Source organism: Styela clava, chromosome 2, assembly GCF_964204865.1.
Source record: "Styela clava chromosome 2, kaStyClav1.hap1.2, whole genome shotgun sequence".
Classification (NCBI taxonomy): Eukaryota; Metazoa; Chordata; class Ascidiacea; order Stolidobranchia; family Styelidae; genus Styela; species Styela clava.
This window is the reverse complement of record NC_135251.1, coordinates 8,032,288-8,053,375: the sequence shown is the minus strand read 5'-3', so window position 1 is coordinate 8,053,375 and position 21,088 is coordinate 8,032,288. Positions and strand designations below refer to the sequence as shown.

At 36.8% G+C, this 21,088-nt stretch overlaps 3 protein-coding genes across 3 annotated transcripts; 2 read left to right on the top strand and 1 right to left on the bottom strand.

The window, feature by feature from the left end:
* Window positions 1–4,145: 4,145 nt before the first annotated feature.
* On the top strand, window positions 4,146–5,147 carry LOC144431233 (very-long-chain 3-oxoacyl-CoA reductase-like). Its single transcript, XM_078119074.1, has one exon. It carries the CDS (start codon window positions 4,146–4,148, stop codon window positions 5,145–5,147), a length of 1,002 nt encoding a protein of 333 aa, XP_077975200.1.
* A 4,052-nt stretch (window positions 5,148–9,199) lies between these two features.
* Window positions 9,200–14,884, top strand: LOC120335732 (centrosomal protein of 104 kDa-like). Its single transcript, XM_039403335.2, has 2 exons — window positions 9,200–9,215; window positions 10,067–14,884. Exon 2 carries the CDS (start codon window positions 10,104–10,106, stop codon window positions 12,822–12,824), a length of 2,721 nt encoding a protein of 906 aa, XP_039259269.2. The 5' UTR covers window positions 9,200–9,215; window positions 10,067–10,103; the 3' UTR covers window positions 12,825–14,884.
* A 2,968-nt stretch (window positions 14,885–17,852) lies between these two features.
* On the bottom strand, window positions 17,853–19,999 carry LOC120335748 (cilia- and flagella-associated protein 184-like). Its single transcript, XM_039403367.2, has one exon. The coding sequence runs from the start codon at window positions 19,960–19,962 to the stop codon at window positions 18,343–18,345; it is 1,620 nt and encodes a 539-aa protein (XP_039259301.2). The 5' UTR covers window positions 19,963–19,999; the 3' UTR covers window positions 17,853–18,342.
* Between the last annotated feature and the right edge of the window lie 1,089 nt (window positions 20,000–21,088).

Genomic DNA, 21,088 nt, shown 5'->3' with positions numbered 1-21,088 from the left:
TTCAATTCATGACAACGACTAGAATTTAAAATGCCTTTCTATTTTAATTTAACTGTGTTCACGGTCACTCGCTGTTGCGTCTTCTCTAAAATGCCAAGGCAATCTGCGAACATAATAATTGGAAAATATATTGCCCGATTATATTTAGTTTTGATAGATATTTTTTGCGATCTTGCGAATTTGTTATCGCCGTTAGAAAAATCCTACTATCTGCTATCAATTTCCAGAAAGTACAACCTAATTTAGTACTTATTAAAAATATATTTAAAGTATATTAGTAAATCAAAAATACATATTCATTGCCTCGTTTTATTATTAATAAAACGACGAAATAAAAACAATACTGCTGAGAAAATATCATGACAATCCTTGGACACAAAAATGCGTGGTAAAGTGCCCGACTATATTTTGTTTTGATTCGTATTTTTGTGAATTCGACAAATCTGAGCTGTTCGTACAACACTTACGGCAGTACTATACGTACCAATGTGGAGGCAGTTTGATCAAGCAACGCGCAAGTGACCTGTCGCGTCACCTGTTATCGAATTTTTGAATATTTATTCGCTATTCTAATGGCTGAATATTCGAATATATGACTCGATTAATGTTATGTGGATAAACTTGCTTTTTATGTTTTATGTGAATTCTAACGTAAATCGTAACTTGGCTGATAGTTAAGTTTCACAAAAACGTTTGCGGCCCGCAGTGAATTTCTGGCTCGTTGCGGACTCATTCAAACGCTCCGTGGACTCATTTGAGACCGCGGACTCGGGTTGGGAAACACTGGCCTAACCTGATACAAATACTACGTTCCGGTGTCCGCCATCTTGGTTCACATACTTCGGGAGTACCCGTTGGGTGGAACTTACACCACACGTCGGATTTTTATCACAATAAAAAATTCCTTCTTCGCAGTTGTTTACCTCAAGCGAGTTATAGGTTTTCTTCAGATTTGGCTGATGTAAACAAATCCCGAACGATAAGCATTGAGTTGGACGCCCGAAGACACAATTTCGTGTTTTTTATCTTTGTTTATACGCATTTTTGTGTGTGTAAGATGTGTAAACTGGCATGTATTTCTACATGTCTTAATTTTCTTACTGGTTTTTCCCAATCATTTGTGTGTTCATTTTTTGAGGGTGATCAAAATATACTCATACTTTTGTCGCTACAGTGACGAAGAAATAAATCTGCATGTATTTATTTAATATTCGAATTGACTTATGTCTCCTAGTGGTCGGAAAATCAGTCAACGCCAAGAATTTTACTTTTAACGAAGTTAAATCTAACTCTTCACTTGGCGATGTTCGTACGGGATTGACCCGGTCCGTTCATGTCGTATGAAATCCGTTTTATGAGAACCGGAATATTTCCATTTAGGCATAGCCCACCTATAATTTTATTACTTTCTTTCTAATAGAGTTTGTGGGCACGAAATTTTAACATAGAGAAATTAGGAAAAAATAATATTTACATTACTGGGGAAGGGAAGCCGCGATGAACCAAAACTGGTTATCGAGCATGGAAACCTAAGGTTCTAACATCCAATTCAATAGATTGGGGAAGAAAGTTTCAAAATTAATGGTAAATACCATAAAATGAAAAAACAATCTGCCTGATTTCCGTCGTATGAACTCGGTTTTATATTTCTATTTATTAATATACCGTTCATGTCTAATTTTGGTTGCCACGAAAATTTTACCATGCGACGCTAACATAAGTGAGGTTCAAAGCATCAGCCAACCACATCCGAGGTTAGGTTTAAATAATCTTTCCGGTTCGTGGCCACATGTAATCCACGTTGAGCTATGTTTTGCTCAGTCTTTGCAATGATATTGGTCATATGGTGATTTTAAATATTATTTCAGCTTGTTAAGTTTCGTCTCATTTCCTGGCGTGATAAGTGTAACCTATAGGTTAGCGAAATCATCTCACGAAAAATTAAACTAACTTGTTATAATATCGACAGGATATTGTTTGGCATCCTGAACAACAAAAACAGAGCATTAGCTGAGTAGGGCGCGAAAGAAATTTAGTTCAGATATCGTTACATGTCTGATTGTAACTGAGGATATTATTTATACTAAAAGCACCGATATTTTAGTCTATATTTTGTCTGAGAGATAGGGTGTCCACAAAGTCTTGAATTTTTTTAAATTCGCGAAGGGATTTTATCGATACCATATAGTGTTTCGGCCCTCACAGATGTATTAAATGAAGTAAAAATACTAATATATATACAATAAATAACAACAAACCTGGTCAAGATATATTGAGAACTGACTGCATAACAAAATTGTAAATGGACTTCATGGACACCCTATATATACATACGTCTTTTAAAAACTAATAAATCCTATATCGACAGTTCGCTTTAGTGTCGCATAAACATACTTTCTTGTCAGTTTACTAGTGAAACCGGTTTGTATTTAATTAACAATTTTGGTCCAGTTTAAGATAAATTTTACAACAAAGCAGGACGACAGTTTTTTCACAGCGTAGAACAGTAACTCTAAAACATAAATTATATAATAAATTTGTCACTCTGAAATTGTAATGAATAGTGAAAACCTGTTGATTGCTAACATCTAGCGATTTCGAATTCAGTATTTTTATTATCTGTCTGAAACTTTTTCGTCTTGAATAGGACTCTGGTTAAATATCCGCGTAGGAGGGATATACGAAGTTTGAAATGACCTTCCGACTGGGAATATACCTCAATTCATTTAATCGAGGCAAAGACTTCGGGCTCGAAATTTCATCAGACGCATCAGCCAGGTTTCCATCGATTGGCTTGGCTGTACATCAAACCAAAATAACTCTTTCCAGATTCAACAGTTTAACAGATTCAAACTCACGCACCATTGGATTCTTGGGCCTTGTTTGTAGTCAAAGCATGGATACGTCTTGTAGAAATACCCAAACCCCATCCCGGGTGTAATCAATCGAGTTGTTTGCCCAATCGGAAAGATTCCTCCCAAAAAACTTTTTTTACATATCAGTAACTTCTCGGCCAAGTTCATATCGAATTCGTGAAAATTTCCACGCAAGCCTTCTTTCGATCGATCACAAATGTTGTTTTTTGCTACGTCAAGCTGCCACTTTTGCGCCAGTATAGTCTGGGGCAGAATGTGCAAGTGTAATCGACTATAGTTTGGATTTATTTTTGAGATATATAAATAAATGTACGAGACGCTTATTCACGCCAATATTTATTCGATCCGAACAAGGCCCTTCATGAGTAAATCATGATATCTAACGATGTGCAAGGAGCTCTTACTTTTTAAAGAACCGTAATCTATTCGGTTCGGCATTGCATACTCATTTTATTACACCCTAGGTCAGGTGGCTGCCATGGTATATCAACCCCAGATAATAACCAGCTATATCAAGATCATCCAATCTAATGCTCTAACGGCTAAACCAGGGGTCGGCAAACTAAGGTCCGCGGGCCAGATTCGGCCCGCGACGCTTCACTGAATTATATTAACAAAACAACTGTCGATTGACGATTATATTCTTTACGTTACGTAACAGAATTTGTTTTGAGACACTAAATTATATTATAACCTAACAAGTATAGTAGTTCACAAACACTCGTTTAATGAGCCTATTAATTGATTATAATTAGACAAATTGCAGCAATACGTATTACGTAAAAAGGTTGATGCTGAGTGCAAATGGTTTAACGGCGCAGAAAATATTCAAATGATCAGTCTTCGCACGCTGCTTGAAATTTGTTTGATCTTATATTTTGAACAAATTTTCAGCTTAGGTTTAATCCCGGCCTGATTTAAATTCTGAATGATGTTTATACGGTCTATTGAAGCAATTAATAAAGCAAGTCCAAATACAGTATGGCCTTGCCTAAAAAATCCTTACAGAATCGGAAAAAGTTGGCAATAATGAATGCATTTACTTACATGTACTCGAAAATTGCAATCAATTTTACTATTTCGCAGCGCACCAGCATATTTTAATTATTGATTATTTTATCTCAAAGCAAGCGTGAATCAGAATACGCCATATTTGTCAGCACAAACCACTACCGATCAAAGTCCTTGAAGTTACGCAACACGAAACAAATATGTTAATCATTATCACGTGTCTTCTTCAGTGTATACTGCAGCCATTTTGATGTAATAATGGGTCTCTGTTCGGTCATAAATATTTTGGTGGAAACCAGTAGTGCGTTATATTTCGCAGGGGTTTTAGCCTTGATTTATGTCAGCGCGAGAACGGTTTTTAATCTGTACACGCATTTTGTGATATATTTTACTAGTGCAGCGGTGGACTATCGCAGGTTCGGAAGATGGGCTCTTGTAACAAATGCTACGGATTGCCTCGGCAAAGCTTTTGCAAAGGAGTTGGCTCATATGGGAATGAGTATAGTGTTGGTTGGTCAACATCGAGACAAGCTACAAAAGCTTGCGAAGGAAATAGAAAGCGGATGCCGTGTCGAAGCGCGATATGTTGTCGTCGACTTTACAAAAACAGGTGAAGTAATGGACGGAGAAACGATGACGTCATCAGCCTATGACGCAATCAGAAATTCCATTCGAGATTTAGAAATTGGTATTGTGGTCAACAATGTCGGATTAGAGCAAGAATTCGAACGGTCAATCGACGGCTTTGGAAATACCAAAGATCGGAAAAAACGGCCGAAAAGAAGTTTGGATTTTATATCTTGCAACTGTTTTTTTCCGTTGAATGTCAATCAACTGGTGTTACCAAATATGATAAAGAGAGGAACCGGTCTTGTTATAAACATTTCACCAGCTGCCTCACAATTTGTCTTACCCTTTTGCGCCTTATATTCCACATCAATGAGATTTGGCGACCATTTTTCTCAAGCTTTGAGCTATGAGTGCGAAAAGAATGAAATTATTGTTCAAAGTATACAACCAATGATAGGATATAACTTGAAGATTGTAGAGAATGCCGAAAATTTTGCAAGCCATTCTCTAAAAACTGTAGGAAAATCCAGGTTGTCGAACGGATACTACATCCATGCATTTCATGCTTGGATAGCAAGTTGGATACCCGAAATTATTGCTTATAGGGCAATCAAAATTTGGACAAAACTACTTACAAAAAAAAATAATAGGAAATACAAGGTGAGGGATTGCGAGAAAAAGTACAAGTAATCAATAGCGCAGCTATCTCAAAATTTTTGGAGCGTATGACGTAATACGAGGCTTACTCGCGCATTTCGTTTCGAACAAGGCCAGATACAAGAAGCCACTGTTATCCGACGATAGCTTGAAAAAGCTCTCCTCAGAATTACTTTGCTGTCAAAGCTATACAAGCATGCCTTATCATATAAATGGATTGGCTCAATTGAAGGAAGAGATCTTCCTGAACCTAAAATATCATAAAGGATATGCTGTACTACTAATTTCAGTTCATACTTCCGTATTTAAAATCAATCATTTGGCTCGTACGAGGCTGAGCAATTCGAAAGGTCGATATCAGGTTAAAATATATATTGCTAAAAAAGCAGAATGACAGTCCACATTATGTACCATTGTAGTCTGGATATCTCAACACCATTATGAAGCTATACCCGAATATAACTTTGAAAAACTGGGGTCATACTATGAGAACTATGGTATAATACAGAATTTAAATCAGAACACCATTTGGGATACGTGACATAATGTCCACGTGAATATGATTATCTTCCAATTGTAAACGTTCCGAAGGATTGATGCGACGCTGTACTTATATCTCAATATTATAACGGACTGTGTTCTTCTGAACTTTCTGGACTTGTCCATCCGAAAATGTTTTCAGTCGCCACATTCGGCTAGCTGTTAGCACTCGCCGCTCACTGTCAGTGTACCTACCAGACAAGCTTTATTCCAAAAACATCAGTTGTGTGGAATTCACCACCCATAGCTGTTTTTAGTCGTATTGATATTAAATCCTTTTGCGTGAATACTTATTTACTAACATGTAATTGTACACTATAATGCAGCGATCGGCAACCTACGGCCCCGGAGCCGCATGCGGCCCTTTGTTCTCGGAGCACTGGTTCCCGGGAATCAAAGTGGTTACTGCAATTTTTTGTTCGAAGCAATGAGATGATTCAAATTTGTCAGAATAACTTTTCATTCTCAAAGTTCATTTCGTCATAGACTGAACTATTACATCATTAGTAATTTATTTGGCCTCTTCTTAGTAAAACCCAGAATATTGCATCATATGTGGTTTCCCGAGAGTTTTAATAGCCACCGACATTAGAGTAAATGTTGCGACTCCAGGTGGGTTTGATTTTGACATAATGAATGCCAAATGGCTAAAGGTTGCCGACCCGTGCTGTTATGACTCATAATCTCAGTAACTCTTGGCACTTTAGTGGTCGCCGTACCTTCGATCAAATATCAATCTCCTATCTTTCTGAGTAACAGCGCGTAACCTTGCTTTTAACGAGTATTCCCGTAAAAATACGCCACTAGATGGGTCGCGCGCTTGTAAACCTATATATATATACTATGAAAATGCTATTTATCAGTTTTTATAATTAAATTAAATATCTGTCTACTTCAATATTTTTTTGAATTGTGTAATTTTATTTATAATATATATTTTGCAATATATGATTATTATCGAAGCATTATTTTTGTATTGTACCAGGGTAAATAGACAAATATATATGAATAGTATGTGTTCGAATTAGGCTGTATATTGGGGAGATTCACCTTACCATCAACCCAAACTCAGGGATGTAAAAAAATTACGAATATTTTTAAAACGAAAACTTATGCGTATGCAAGCATTCTTTAAATAAATGTTGAAAACGTTTGGTAAACTTGATTTTGGAGTTTCTATGAAAATTCTGACCTCTTTTATTGTTCTTGAAAGTCTGTAATTTCGACGCCAGAGAGTTCAGACTCCTAGAAATTTACTGCGGTTAAAAAAGGCAAACTCCTACTCTTGAATGACTGTTTCTTCATACGCAAAGCAATATCCTACTAGTTCACCGCGGGGATTTGTCAAGTGCGCCTCGAAAATTAACAGAAACTGTGTAAAACATAGCTAAAATATTATTGAATATTTTACATATTGTATTTATTATAAATTGTTTTATATCCTAAATGCCGTTCATAAGAATCAATAAATTCATTTCACCTTTCCATGAGATTTATTTTCTGTCACATCGTGTCTGCTTTTAGAGTTACGTAACGATGTAGGTAGACACTACTTGCTTCTATTTCAGTTCATTTAGTGAGCTGCAGTCTATTTATCTGCTGAACCAAGTTCAGCGAACGTCATGTTTTTACGATATTTTAAAAGAAAATCAGGCAGAGATGAAAAAGAAGAGTTGACATCGCTTTTATTCTTTAGGACCTACATGTTTACAAATTAAAATGCATAAAGTACACATTAACGATTACAATATTAGGTTTCATTTGAACGGCAGCAAATTTTTCTCGTTGAAGGGGACCGAGAGTTTTTCCTAATAATTTAGCGCCGCATAAACAAAAAGTTTAGAAACCGCTGCTCTACATGACTTACAGATAACCGTTTTCATGCGACATTCTTGTCTCAAAAAATTAGTAGCAACTACTCGGCGGTGTGGCACAAGATAAGTTTATTTCGGCTCCATAATCAGCAAAAAGGCGATAAAATGGTTGGTGAAAACAAATAAATAAAAACTGATTATAAAATCAGGAGAGTAAACAAAACCTTGGATAAGGTTTAAAACGTACAGAATATAAGATGGAAGGTATTGCCAAAAAGAAGTGGTACGTGTTCACTCACCTAAAACTATTGAATCAAATCATTCACAATCGCGCACACACACACACACAACCATAGGGCATTAATAAAATTTAAAAAAAAAGAGAGAAGCTTTAGATAAATTATATGTAAACAAAAAATAAATAAATAAACACATAAAAAAGAAATTAGAATAAAAGATGAAATTAAAAAAAAAATAATATGAATTGTTTGCCACATCATTTTAATAATTTTATAAAAATTCCCAAACAAGAGTGAACAGTATTTAATATAAAAACAAAAAAATGATTTCGCCAAGCTGATGATAATTGGAGTCAAATGCCAAATTGCCCAGCCAAAGTTGAGTGCATGAAGAGGTCGGCTAAACCTTTTCATTCACCAAAGACATGCCTAACTATTGCCAAATTGTAGTCCAGATTACATCAATTATTAAATACTACTGGTAACAGTTTAAGTATAATATAATTAGATTAGGGGATTAATACTGAGGTAGGTATTCTAATTTATTGGTTATGAAGGGTGGGAGCAAGGATAAAGGAATGGAGGATGTTTTTTTCACAGGATCCTTTGAGATTAATACGGAAGATTCATCAGGGTCAGAGTCACAACGTGCTAAGCGTTAGGAATACGCTGAACACCGCGTCCCTGATTAACCCTGCGTGGGTTCGCAGGTTCATCTCCCATGTGGGGATAGTTATGTGCGGGAAAATTGCCGCTGGTCGGTTACAGCTTCCCCACCATCAAGCTCATGCTTCCGAAAACAATTAACTGCTAACTAACCCAATACTCGCCATGGACTGGTAACCGGACGAGAGGTCGCGGTTCGCTATATAGTTAAGCCGTCTTATCGGCTTTCCTCACCCCAGGGATAAATATGTAAATTCTATCCTAAATACCGTAGTCAAGTTCCCATCACATCTTATTGTATCCTTGAGTTTAATGTTGCCAGAATCACGAGAGGTCAGCAGCATGTTCTGTCACAGTATAGACAAAATTAAGTTGCGCAGAGAGGGAGATAATTTTTATTTTGTTTAAACCAGATAACAATACAAATAAATATACATAAAAAATGAAGATTCAAATCACCGGCGAATGACTGGGTGGTAACGATACTGGGGGTAAAGTCGTCATGGCCAGTTATCACGACGAAAAAGAATACTAAATTAATGTTTATACTATGTTTTTTTGTGATTTTTAACGAATAAATATGGGTTTTGAATTTTTTCATAATAAAACATGTATGCTCCATGTGATTTAAAACAATAAAAACATGTAATATATAGAAAATCTGGCAACATAAAAAACAAATTTAAACAACACTCTTTAGCGTCTTCTACCGGGCAGTGCAAAACTCTCTATCACTAGCTGCGGAAACAAGGTTTCTAGCAACAACAAATATGTGATTAATTGAAGCGGTACCGGTAGCTGGTGTTCGCGTCAGAACCTGGAAACGGTGTTTGTAAACATTGGTAAGACAGTTTATTGTTTATCGGAAGCCGGTAATTCGATCTAATTTTTCATTCTCGAGGCAGGGTATGTGTCTGTAGGGGTGAATTAGATTACCAGTACGAATACTGAAGCCAGAATATGGCGTTTCCGGATTGTGTACAACTGCCTGGAATATCAGTCATTCAGGACATTCGCGGTACCGGTACGGTATCTTTTGTTTGTTTCTGACTCCATTCCTCGTGTTTCGTACCTAATTTATGATTTTTTTAAATAGATTCTTTGTGTGTAGCTGTGCTGATGAGCAGCCCCGTGCAGACATGATACAAGCCAGGTCAATCACTTCATTTATTACGGTATACCGGTACCGGTAGCCTAATTCCTGAATTCCCCAAAATTTGGGCTTACAGTCACAATAAATAACAAAATATTCTATTCAGCCAATGGTTCGGTACCGTACCGTAACCTATTTATCTTGTTAGCCTCGAGGTTGTACTCTACTGGCACCTTTAAGTTTATATTCAGTAGAGCACAGTTTTCTGATTTCAAGATGTCCTGACATTTAGTTCAAAAAAACAAACACTCAATTTGTCCTAAAAGAAGGGCTTCTGGCATGACGGCAGACGCGTCAATCTGGATATCCAGACTGTCTTGTGAAGGAGGGGTTTGCAATCCCTTTTATAATTGATGTCTTTTATTGTGGGGGCTATTCTTGGAATCGGAGAACTGCGCTGTACTAATATTAGTCATTGGAATGCAGCATACTTCATACGGTAAGTTCTATTTGCCAATCTCAATATCCGAGTATGCTCTGGACATTATTCTCATATTTACAGAATAACTCATTTTTCGAATTCTCAAATTTATTTTACAGAATATAAATTCATTATACTGATGTTATAATCTTAATAATGCCACGTAAACTTGGCTACAGCATCGTTGGAAGCACTGGGGAATCTGAAGGCTATTCTGCCAGAAATTTGGAAGAGCATAGTCCGACTGTAGCAGGATGGCAAACCCCACGCTTCTGCGTTTATCCACAAGAGTTGATTGTTCAACTGAAAGAACCAGCAAGGCTGAAAAAACTACAACTTCTAGCTCACCAGTACCTTATTCCAACAAAAGTTGAGTTTTATATCGGGGGTGTCGATGGTTCCAGGAATTTTAAACGACTTGGTTATATATATTTATCCAGTAATGAGAAAACTGGTTACAAATCGAGGGAATTGAAGTCGGTTCATGTTGATACAGAAGGCACAATGCTGAAGCTCGTTTTGCATAAAAACCATTTAAACAAATTTAACTTGTATAATCAGGTCAGCATCATGGCTTTCAATATTATCGGCGATTTACAATCTGATCAAAATGAGCTGCGAAATAGCGGGAATTTCTTAAACGACAGTCCACATAAAAATCCTGATTATATATCTCCGATGGATGATTTGGCCTTTGACCTTTATCAGGACCCAGAAGTTGCAAGAATTATCCGGCGTTTGGATACGCAAAAAAATGAGTGTGTCAGACTAGAAAATTTTGACGCTGCTAAAAAGATGAAACAAGCGATTGCAGATTTACGAAAAGTTGGTGAAAAACTTGCGAGGTACGAACTAGATAAAAGAAAGGCCGTGGAAGACGAAGATTATGATCTTGCAAAAAGCAAGAAAGCACAAATGGAAGAATATCGTTTAAAAGTTTATCAACAATTACGTAATTACGGCCTTGTTGAAGAAGCTGGGATCCCACATTACTTTGAAATGGAAAACCCTCTTCCTAGAGATTCTTACCAGCGTGAAGAGCCTCCACGGCATCAACATTACGCTGCAGAAGATCGCCAGCCTTACGCACAACCTGACACTGTGCCAAATACAGCGCTATCTCCTGTTGCTGAAGCATTGAGCGTTGTATCTCCAAGACAAACGGAGGATGGCATTCTCAGTCCACAAGCATCCCAACATCCTCATCATGAATTGGAACACACACAAGAATTACATGATGATAGTTTTCAAAGTATTGCTTCCCCGAGAACTGATGTCCGTGCATCATATGATGATAAAATTATTCCTGCGTTGAACAAGAAAAATGCCCCTCCAGCTGAAGAACCACCATTGGACACCGACACTTTACCTCCAGGGGCGGAAAGAAACGTTCCAAGCGGAGAACCAGAACCTATGTCAGAAAAAAGCATTCGAGAAGCGTCATCAGCTATTGATGTTTTTGGTTTGCCTTTGATTTCAGGAGCGTATTCAAAAACGTTTTCCTTTCGTGAAGATGCTCTTTTGGCGATGTATAAAAAGCTGAAAGAACTACCACCTGATACCAGTAAAGATCAACTTAAAGCATATCTTCGAGCTACGGTCTTCATCTTAAAGCGTCTAATACGAGACAAGGTTCATTCCGTGTTCACAGCTTCTTTACAAGTACTGGAACTTCTTCTGACATACTTTATTCCCCAGCACCATCTTGGGAAGAACGACCTATCGTATACGATCAATCAGACTTTGCCGAAACTCATTCAAAAAACTGGAGAATCTGTAGCAAGAGCACGTGGCACTGCACTCGACTTTATCGACAAGATGTCTGTATTTCCGAATGTCCGCGCCACTCACATTCTGCCGCATACTGTTGTGCAACCTTTCGGACACGACACTGCAACACGTTTAGCGCAGAGTCGAGTTGAAATTGTGAGCAGGATGATTAAATCTTTAGGGTTAGAGGCACAGGCATTTACAGCTGAGGTTGTAATGGATTTCTGTATGCCAGCTTTGGAACACAATTCGGGCGCTGTTCGAGATGCAACATGCCAAGTTATTTATCAAGTGTATCGTCTCGCTGGCGCAGTTGTAAAGAGTAAGCTACCACCGGACGAGCCTTCCACCAGGAAAAATATCATGTATCGAAATATCTTTGACGAAATGGATAGAATTGATGGTAAACCCACAAAAGCTGAATTAAAAGCTCAACGAGAACGTGAAACGAAAGCGAACGAAAAGAAAAAACAGGCTGAAATACAAGAACTTCAATCACAAATTGAACAACTTAGAAACGTTAATGCAAAAATACAACCTCAGAAAGATACTGGGAAAAAGCAACAGCCACAGGCAGAAAATCAAGCCGCACCGAGCGAAAGTCAAGATGGTGACGATACATCAGCTTATTTAGATCGCTTGTGTATATTTTGCGGAGAACATGACGAAAGTTTCAATGATGAAGGCCTTGATCTCCATTACTGGAAAAACTGTCCGATGTTAAAACGTTGCGAGCATTGCAAACAAGTCGTTGAAATATCAACGTACACCGATCATTTGATTTCCGAATGCGATAAAAAAGGCTCGTTTGGAAAATGTAACAGGTGTTCGGAAGCGATCAACCTTCCTGACCTTCAAAAACATGTCGCCGATAAAAAATGCTTGATCAACAAAGCAGATAAGCACTCAAGGTGTCCGATGTGTCACAAGAACATCCAACTAGGAGAGGAAAGTTGGAAATCACATCTTATGGGGTCAGGAAGAGACGCTTGTCAAGAAAATCCAAGACGAGTACCGTCGCTCAACAGATTGAAAGGAAAATCGGAGCAATCTAAAACGGCTGGAAATGCTTCACGAGGAAAAAAGCCCACAGCAGGGAAGCATTAGATTTACTAATATAATGGTATATTAGAAAAGTAGTTTTTTGTTAATAATGAATTCATATCACTGTGGCATAATATGGTGTGTCTTCACCATTCAAAATACATTATTATTAAAAGAGCGGATTCAGTGGCTTCACCATTCGTTTGCGGCAAAAAAGCTGACTCGGAACTCCACAGTGTTGAGTCTGTGACATAATATGGTGTGTCTTCGCCATTCAAAATACATTTGTACAAAGTGGATTCAAAGAGAAATCGTGTCTGACTTTGAATCAAAATTTGACCCGGGATAACAAAATAATTTGCTTCCTCACACTTATATGCTGGTGGAACTTTCTTGAAAACTTGCCTTAGAAAGACCTTGATCAATTGGTGGCTCTAGCATTCGATAACGACTTGCAACTCCACAATAATGTGTCGAGTTGAATCAGATCCTTAATCTAATATTATAAATGTTTTTACTGCATTCTCTGTTGGACTCGCATTGAAACATGCTGTAGTGTTGTTTCGGTTGAATTGGATAGTTTATCGTGTACTATTTTATGTAACTCTGTCTGGCCTTTCTGTTCTCTTTGCTGCAAGGCATATGAAATATAACAAAAATGTGTTTGTGATAAAGGGCAGCAAGGCTCTTAATTAAATTACAGCATTACTGCTGGGTGGTGAAGGGCATGAGAATTGAAGAGGGGACATGTGTAAGCTGCGTCACTTGGGATTCCAACACAGTTAAGTCCAATGAGGTCATCGCCCCCTTAATTGGAAAATCAATTCCAAGATTTTTAATTGTTGAACAATGGTGTGTATACTTTGAATGATAATTCTGTTTAAATTTTAAATTTAACATATTTTGCACTTTTTTTTGTTACTATCTCTATTGTTTGTTCCAGTGTTGTTTTTACTCTCACCATTAACATTACACATTTAGGGTAGGGATCACATACACTGAAATGAATAGATTTCATATGTATTTTTTCTGAACTTGCTTGTTTATTGTTGTGGGCTCTTGTTTATCTCAAAACAGAATAGAGTAATTTTTATTATTAGTTTAGAATAAACTGAATATTTTTGTTTTCAAAAATAGTTTAGGAATGTATTTTGGATGATAGATTCTTCGATTAAAATTTGCTATTTTTGTAAATTAAGCATGAATTAGCCTACGGTATTCCAAATCAGAAATCTGTAATATCTACCCCCCCTCCCCCCCCCAATATTAAGTCTGGTAAAATATCTCTCACATTGCTGTAAATATTGCTACCAAGGCTTAAAATAATTTTTATACGTTATATTTATGCACCTTTGCTTTAAACAATGCTCTGCACAGGAGCTCCCATGACCCACTGTCAGTTCAAGAGCCTGGTTCGGCAGTTCGGCCTACCCAGTTTATTATGACATGGAATTTGAAATCAATATTTTCACTTGTGATGCAGTGCCAAAGGTTTTGACCACCACGCTCACAAAAATACTTTTCAAAATCAAGCAAATAGTTATCATATAGTCCGAAATTTCTGTTAAATTTATAGTTTTAGAGCAATTGAAGTTCCATCAGTATACCATAAACTATAATTTATTTTAAATTATAGTAAAAGTCTGATAGGCAATATAGATGAAATATAATAGGCAAATATTAAAGTTTACTTCATACCAAATCTCAAACTTCTTTTTTTAAACGATACCTATTCAGGCCTTTGTCCCCAATCTCAAGACTCTCTGATATCCAACAATATGTAAAAATATCTTACATCAAGAAATAACAAGGTAGTGTGTATTGGGAGATATAGTTTTATGTTTTATAAAATGTTTTGAATAATTTGTAAATATCCATGCTCCTCCCTCCGATCAAGACTTCAACAATATGTGAAAATATCTCAAATATCTTACATCAAGCTGGTGTGTATTGGGAGAAATCGTTTCATGTTTTTTAAAATGTTGAATAATTTGGCAAGCACTAACAGTTCATATATTTCTGTATTATTCATTCACTTTTTATTTGTACAGTCTTGTAGTTTAGTTTATCCTTTTTGAATTGTGTTATAAATATTCTTTAAAAGTATAATTTGGTAGACATAATTGATTTTTTATTTAATGGGCTTGGTTGTTTCAGGTGCACGCTGTTGAAGTTTTTAGCTAGATTTATAGGAAAGACATATTAATGACAATTTTCAGTTTGACGAATATTCCTGTATTCAGAATGGACCAAAACCTGTGTCTTAAACAGTGATGGAAATTAAAATTTTAGGAATGTGTTGGTCTCTTTTTTCCGTCAAACCCGTAAAATACATGCTTTACATAAATCCGACATATGTGAATGGCCAAATATATCGCTAGTCATCAGCTACATTGCAGGTTAGCAATTTTCTGTGCTCGTCTAACATTTTAAGAACAAGTTCGCTTCAATTCCCTGAGTCCATCACTGGATGTGGATCCCCATATGATAAAGTTTTAGACTCCACCCCTAGTTGTCAGCTACAATGCAGATTAACAATTTGCTGCACAACGAACACAAGAACAGGGTTTGCTCATTAATTCCAAGAGTTAATTCCAAGAAGGGTTTGCTTTAATTCCCTGGATTTCGCAACTGGATAAACCGGTAGATCACAATATGGTAAAGTTATCGAACTCCACTATCCTCACCATCAACAGAAAAATGAATATTTTTATCCTACTTTTTCTCGGAATGAGCAGCCAATATTAGGCTAGGCACAGCCAGTTTGCGAAAGATTACACAAATTCACCATCCTGAATGAGGTGAAATGTAGCCCAATATTATTCATAATTTGTTGTTGTTGCTGTAGTCTACATCGGAAAAGCTGTCTGTTTAATTTATGCATTTAACCCTGTATATCAGTGTTTCTCATCCTATGGGTCGTCTGAAAATATTCTTGGGTTGTTTTCGTTTATTCTATATTTGGTATTGTAGTATTGCACAAATGTTATTTTTGTAAGCAGGAGAAATCACAGCATAAAACCAGCATCTATTTGACTTGAGCGAACCCACGTCACGATTTCAAAGACCTGCTAATGGCTAACAAGCACAACTTACCGTACTAACTACTAGCAATTAATTTTCTGTTGCAATACATATTATGTAGAAATGACTATTTTGTAGAAGCCATTCAGTTCTGTGGCCATAAAAGCACTACATACCATTCAGTATATGAGGATATAATTGGGTCACGAGATTTAATTTTGTGAATTTGGGTCAATTGAAAAATGATTTGGGAACCACTGCTACATATAAATATCAAGCATACCCAAATTCTATTACGTTTTCATTTCAGAAATTTGGCAGATAGCAAATTCCACTGAGGAAGTTCAAAAATCAAAATATCTGATAAATTTGTCTAAATCACTTGCATCCCCAAAATATCATCCCAAGTATTGTTTTTAAAAAAATCATAATTGGAAGGATATCAAAAATTGATAGTAGGCTCCATAAATATAAAAAGCAAGTTTAGGAAAACTCTTTCACACGGTTTTGTTTTATTATTCTAGTGTGGTATGACTCATATATTTGTTGAATTAGTTTGATGTATACACGGTACTGCTTTAATTTTGAAAGTCATTGACAATCATGGATCAATATTCGATCATAGTTCGTCAAATACTCAGACAAAAAAGGTCTTGTTTGAAGAGGGGTCTTCAGAAGGGCTGTTCAAACAAGGCAACAAAGGGCTTCAATTGAATACTCAATAAGTGGTTAAAATATCTCGCCCTTTTCCTCGTAGATCAGATTATTTCCTTCTTTGGATCAATATTCTTCATATGGATATGGCTGATATATTTGCAAACCTGTCTCCTGCTTTTTATTGATATCTATTTCCTGTACATAACCTAGCTGTTGTGGTGACCAGTAAAGGGTTCACTAATACAAGAAGTACAGGATGTCCAGATGATAATATTTAGGTAGTCAAAAATTCTCTAAATATACTGATATATTGATTGCTCGTTCTAAAATTTACTTGTTTGCTGGCTCAAAAGAATGACTCAATTGACCATATTGCATTGACATTGCTAAGAGCTTGGGGTAGACCTTTTTCCAGCCCTTCCTATCCATAGAAGAAACCTATGTATTGATTTAGGTACTCCTGAAGTATGCGTACCAAGATTACAGACACCGAAACGTAAGGGTTGGATCGTAATTTTGGGTACAAATACTACAGGAGTGACTTGGCTAGTCCCAAACTCGTAATAGAACTAAAATATGGGAACCTGGAATAGAATTATGGTCTAACCAACCCATGGATTCCCAAGCTTTTTTCAAGTGTCCAGTGCGACCCCAGTTCAAGTTTCACTGGACTTCTGAGTTTGGTCATGTGGTGGTATTAAGTAAACTAAGTTAAAACCAAACGGTGATGTCACAATCAGCACCTACATTTTCTATAGCATAAGCATAGAGCGATGCCTATGGGCCTGTTTTACAGTAAGCCATGGTACAAACTGCTAAATTTAACATGGTTTGTCAAATATTAGATGTTTTGTACATCCATCCTTTACCATACTTCAGCGACACCATGACCTGTTTGCGACCCTACCTACTTATCACTCCGACCCATGTTGGGGTCGCGATCCCTGGTTTGGGAACCCCTGGTCTAACCTTAACTTGGTACATCTACTATGTTCCGTTGTCCGCCATCTTGGTTGGCAAACTTGACCCATGTAGATAAAAAAGAAACTAACAAATTAAACTCAGATTCTCTCAATAAATCCATATCTATCAATAGTTGTCTATCAATAGTCAGGGTCCTTGTGAAATTCAAATTGAAGCACCCTACCGCCCTTCTCTACCCTAATGTAACAGGAGATAAGAACACATTTGCAGCAATAAAATACAAAAATCAATGTTATAATTCATCAAATATATATTTTCAACATAAAATTCAGTAGCATATTAAACGTTGTAGTCTGAAATGGTAAAGCAGAGGTGGAAGTGAATAATTCACATCGATATAATTAGTTCTGAAATTTCCTACAGATTATTTAAATGCTGCTTATCGGGATAGTATTAGCAAATACGTTTCGAATTAAAATAAAAAAATTTTTACATTTTCCAAATTGAACCAATAAATCGTATTCGGAGCAATTGATTAAAGTACATAAAATTAATTGTTTCAAATTCTGCAAATTTAAAAACTGTTTTAGTAAATGAATAGAAAATTTAATCCCTCAATTCGCTGAAAAATGGATCAATTGAAAACACCTAATTTCTAGAAAAACAGAAAATTTTAAAAAGATGGGCTGCCTTTGGGAGGAAAGGGGGACAACGATAAAACAAAAAAAAGTTTTTCTATGTGACTAAGTTGCGGAAAAAGGAAGACACTACAATAGACAGTTTAATTTCTTAGTTTATTGAAAAATACATCAGTTGAAAGCACTTGAATTGAGCCAGATTAAATGATTTATTGGAAACAAGGAAAGAGGGACAACTATGAATCGAAAATGAAGGGTTAATTTCGGGACTGTGCCGGGAAAAAGTGATAAAAAACGGTAAAATTGAGAAACGGGGAGACAAAAAATCAAAACGAAAGTTAATTTTGCGACTGTGCTCTCGCTTGTTCGATCTTCTTTTTAACACCGCTAATACTAAGCGTTAGTTCTGCATGAGTTCTCTTTAGTTGATCAAGGCGGTGACTTAGATCGGCAATTTCGTCTGTGCCTTCTTCATAGTCTCGGAGAAGAAGTCGATTTCCAAGCAGACCACATTTTTGTTGTAATTTTGAATTATCATGACGTAATGCATCCCTCGCTTGTTTTGTACGAGAGAGTATGTCACGCTTCCCCGCAACTTCTGCTTCAATATGTGCTAGCTCTTGTTTGGATACCTGGTTTTCTCCTTGTACAAATTGTAGTTTTTCTTTCAAATGTGTCAAAACTTGTACCGTACTTGTTATCTTCTTTCTGAGTTTCATAAGCTCCTCATTACGCTCTTCAATTTTTTCATTGTAAGTTTGGTTCTCGATTTTCAGCTGCTCAAAATCGATGAGATGTAATCCTTCAGCTAGTTCTTCTTTTTGCTTCAACTGCAATTCTCGTTTTCGTAATCGATTCCGCAACTTTATATTCTCAAGTCGAACTTGAGAAACTTCGGCTTCTTTTTTGACCTCATTAATCTCGTAAATTTCAAATTCTTTCTGGGTCAAAGGTCGACCGCTTCGGCTGTTTACAGAAGCGAGAGCAACAGAACGTTTGAAATTTGAGTATTCATTCCATTCTTGTTCGACTAGTTTCTGTTTCACAGCTTTACGTTCTTTCATTTCCTCTATTTGTTCATCGTACGACTCTCTTTCTGCTGTCTCTTGGTTTCTTAGCTCTTCTAAATTACTGATGTATTTCATGTATCTTTGTTCTTGGTCTGTAACATTGCGATCAACTTCTTGTCGGTTGTCTTCTGTCTTTTTACGTTTAAAATATTCCGCTAGTTTGTTTTGTAGAGCGTGATTTTTCTGATTCAACATTTCTCGTTCTTGTAAAGCTTTATTGTATCTTTCGATCAGTTCTTCTCTGTTAAATCTCGGGATTTCTTCCTCCTCTTCTTCTTCTTCAAAGATGACGCCTCGCTCCTCGGACTCTCGTTTCGGAGAGTCTGGCCTAATTTCTTCAGGTCCTTCCAAAGGGGGTTGTGGGCTTCCTTCTCTTGATAAAACTTCACCGGTAACATCAAGCGTCGCTTCGTCTTTTTCCCCAGCATCGAAATCCTCGTTTTGAGGCAAGGGTGTTTCCGTTTTTTCTGTTTCCTCTTCAGGTTTTGTTTCTGTTACTGGTTCTTCACCTTCAGGTGGTACTTCAGTTTCTGGCTTTTCTACTTCACCTTCTACCCCTTCTTGTTTGTGTTCCTCCTGAGGTGCAGCATCCCCTGCAGCCTCCTCTGTACCTTCAGGAGCCTGTTCAGCAGCGGCTTCAGCAACTTCTGCTGGATTTTCCTCCCCTTCCTCTGGAGTATCAACTTTCTCGCCCTCCTGTTCTTGTGGTATTTCCCTTTCTTCTTTGACTTCTACCTCCCCTCCTTCTGCTGGTGGAGTGTCTGCTTCTTCAGTGACTGCTGCAGGTTCATCTGTAGCAGCAGGCTCAACATTTTCAGCAGATTCCTCTGCGGGTGCAGGTGGGGCTTCCTCTGCAGCGGGAATTTCTTTATTTTCTTCATCAGCCATACTGTTAGATTAAATTACAATCTGGGTAATGAAAAGATAATAGTTTCCTCATTCGATGGGTTTTACAACAATCGTAATATCAATATATATACCAATATTTAAACAGACATAATATAACATTTTCATAACTGCAATGTGAAATGCAAGGATGTTGTAGCAGAGTGAAGTTTACTATTCATTTGTTGCATACTAACTCATATGAATTTCTGTCAGGACAACTACTTATCCTTCTTCTAATCTTTTGTGCCAGTGGATCATGTTCTGCGAAGATGCGTTCCTACTTCATAATATCTCTGTGTGTGAAATGTTATAATTATTTTGGGTGAGTGAGTTCAATCAATCAATTTTATTTCGGTCACTCTGGTATAAAACGAAACAACAATAAACGATCAGTTTTTCTCCATTCTATGTTATGTATGTTTAAAACCTTATCTGAGGTTTGTTGTCCTGATTTCATAATCCAGTAATCAATTTTCTATTTATTTGTTATTAAGTGAGTGAACATGTACCACTCCTTAGCAATACCTTCTAATTTATATTCTGTACGTTTTAAACCTCACCTAAGGTATTGTTTGCACCCCTGATTTCACAATCAGTTTGCATTTATTTGTTTCTATCAATCATTTTATTGACAGTTATGCTGATTATGGAGTCAAAATAAACTTATACTATTACAAAATTGAATGGAATAACAAGACAAATACTTGCAATATATTTTAAATCTTGAACTTAACTTGTTATCAGGCATAAATCATTGTGAAATGGAATGTCAGAATGTGTATTTAAATGGGAATACCTTCGATCGTCTCCTTATTTCATTCAATTTTCTAGTTTAATTAAATTTTTCCCTGCATAACGAGTTCAGTAATTTTAGAGGATTCGGGTCTCGTGTAGTTTCGTACCTAACGTACTTCTAGTGGGCAAAGCATAACAATTTTTCAATATATCAATCCTAACCCCCATCTGATTACGCCATCCAAAAATTAAATCACTACGACATCACAATCACGTCATAGAGCTTGCCAAATAAACGCACGATCGACCGAAATGGCATTGCCGCCGACGATAAAGAACTGACTGACGTTATTGGTCTCTCTCCTATTGGAATGGTTGCGACGAGGGTGCT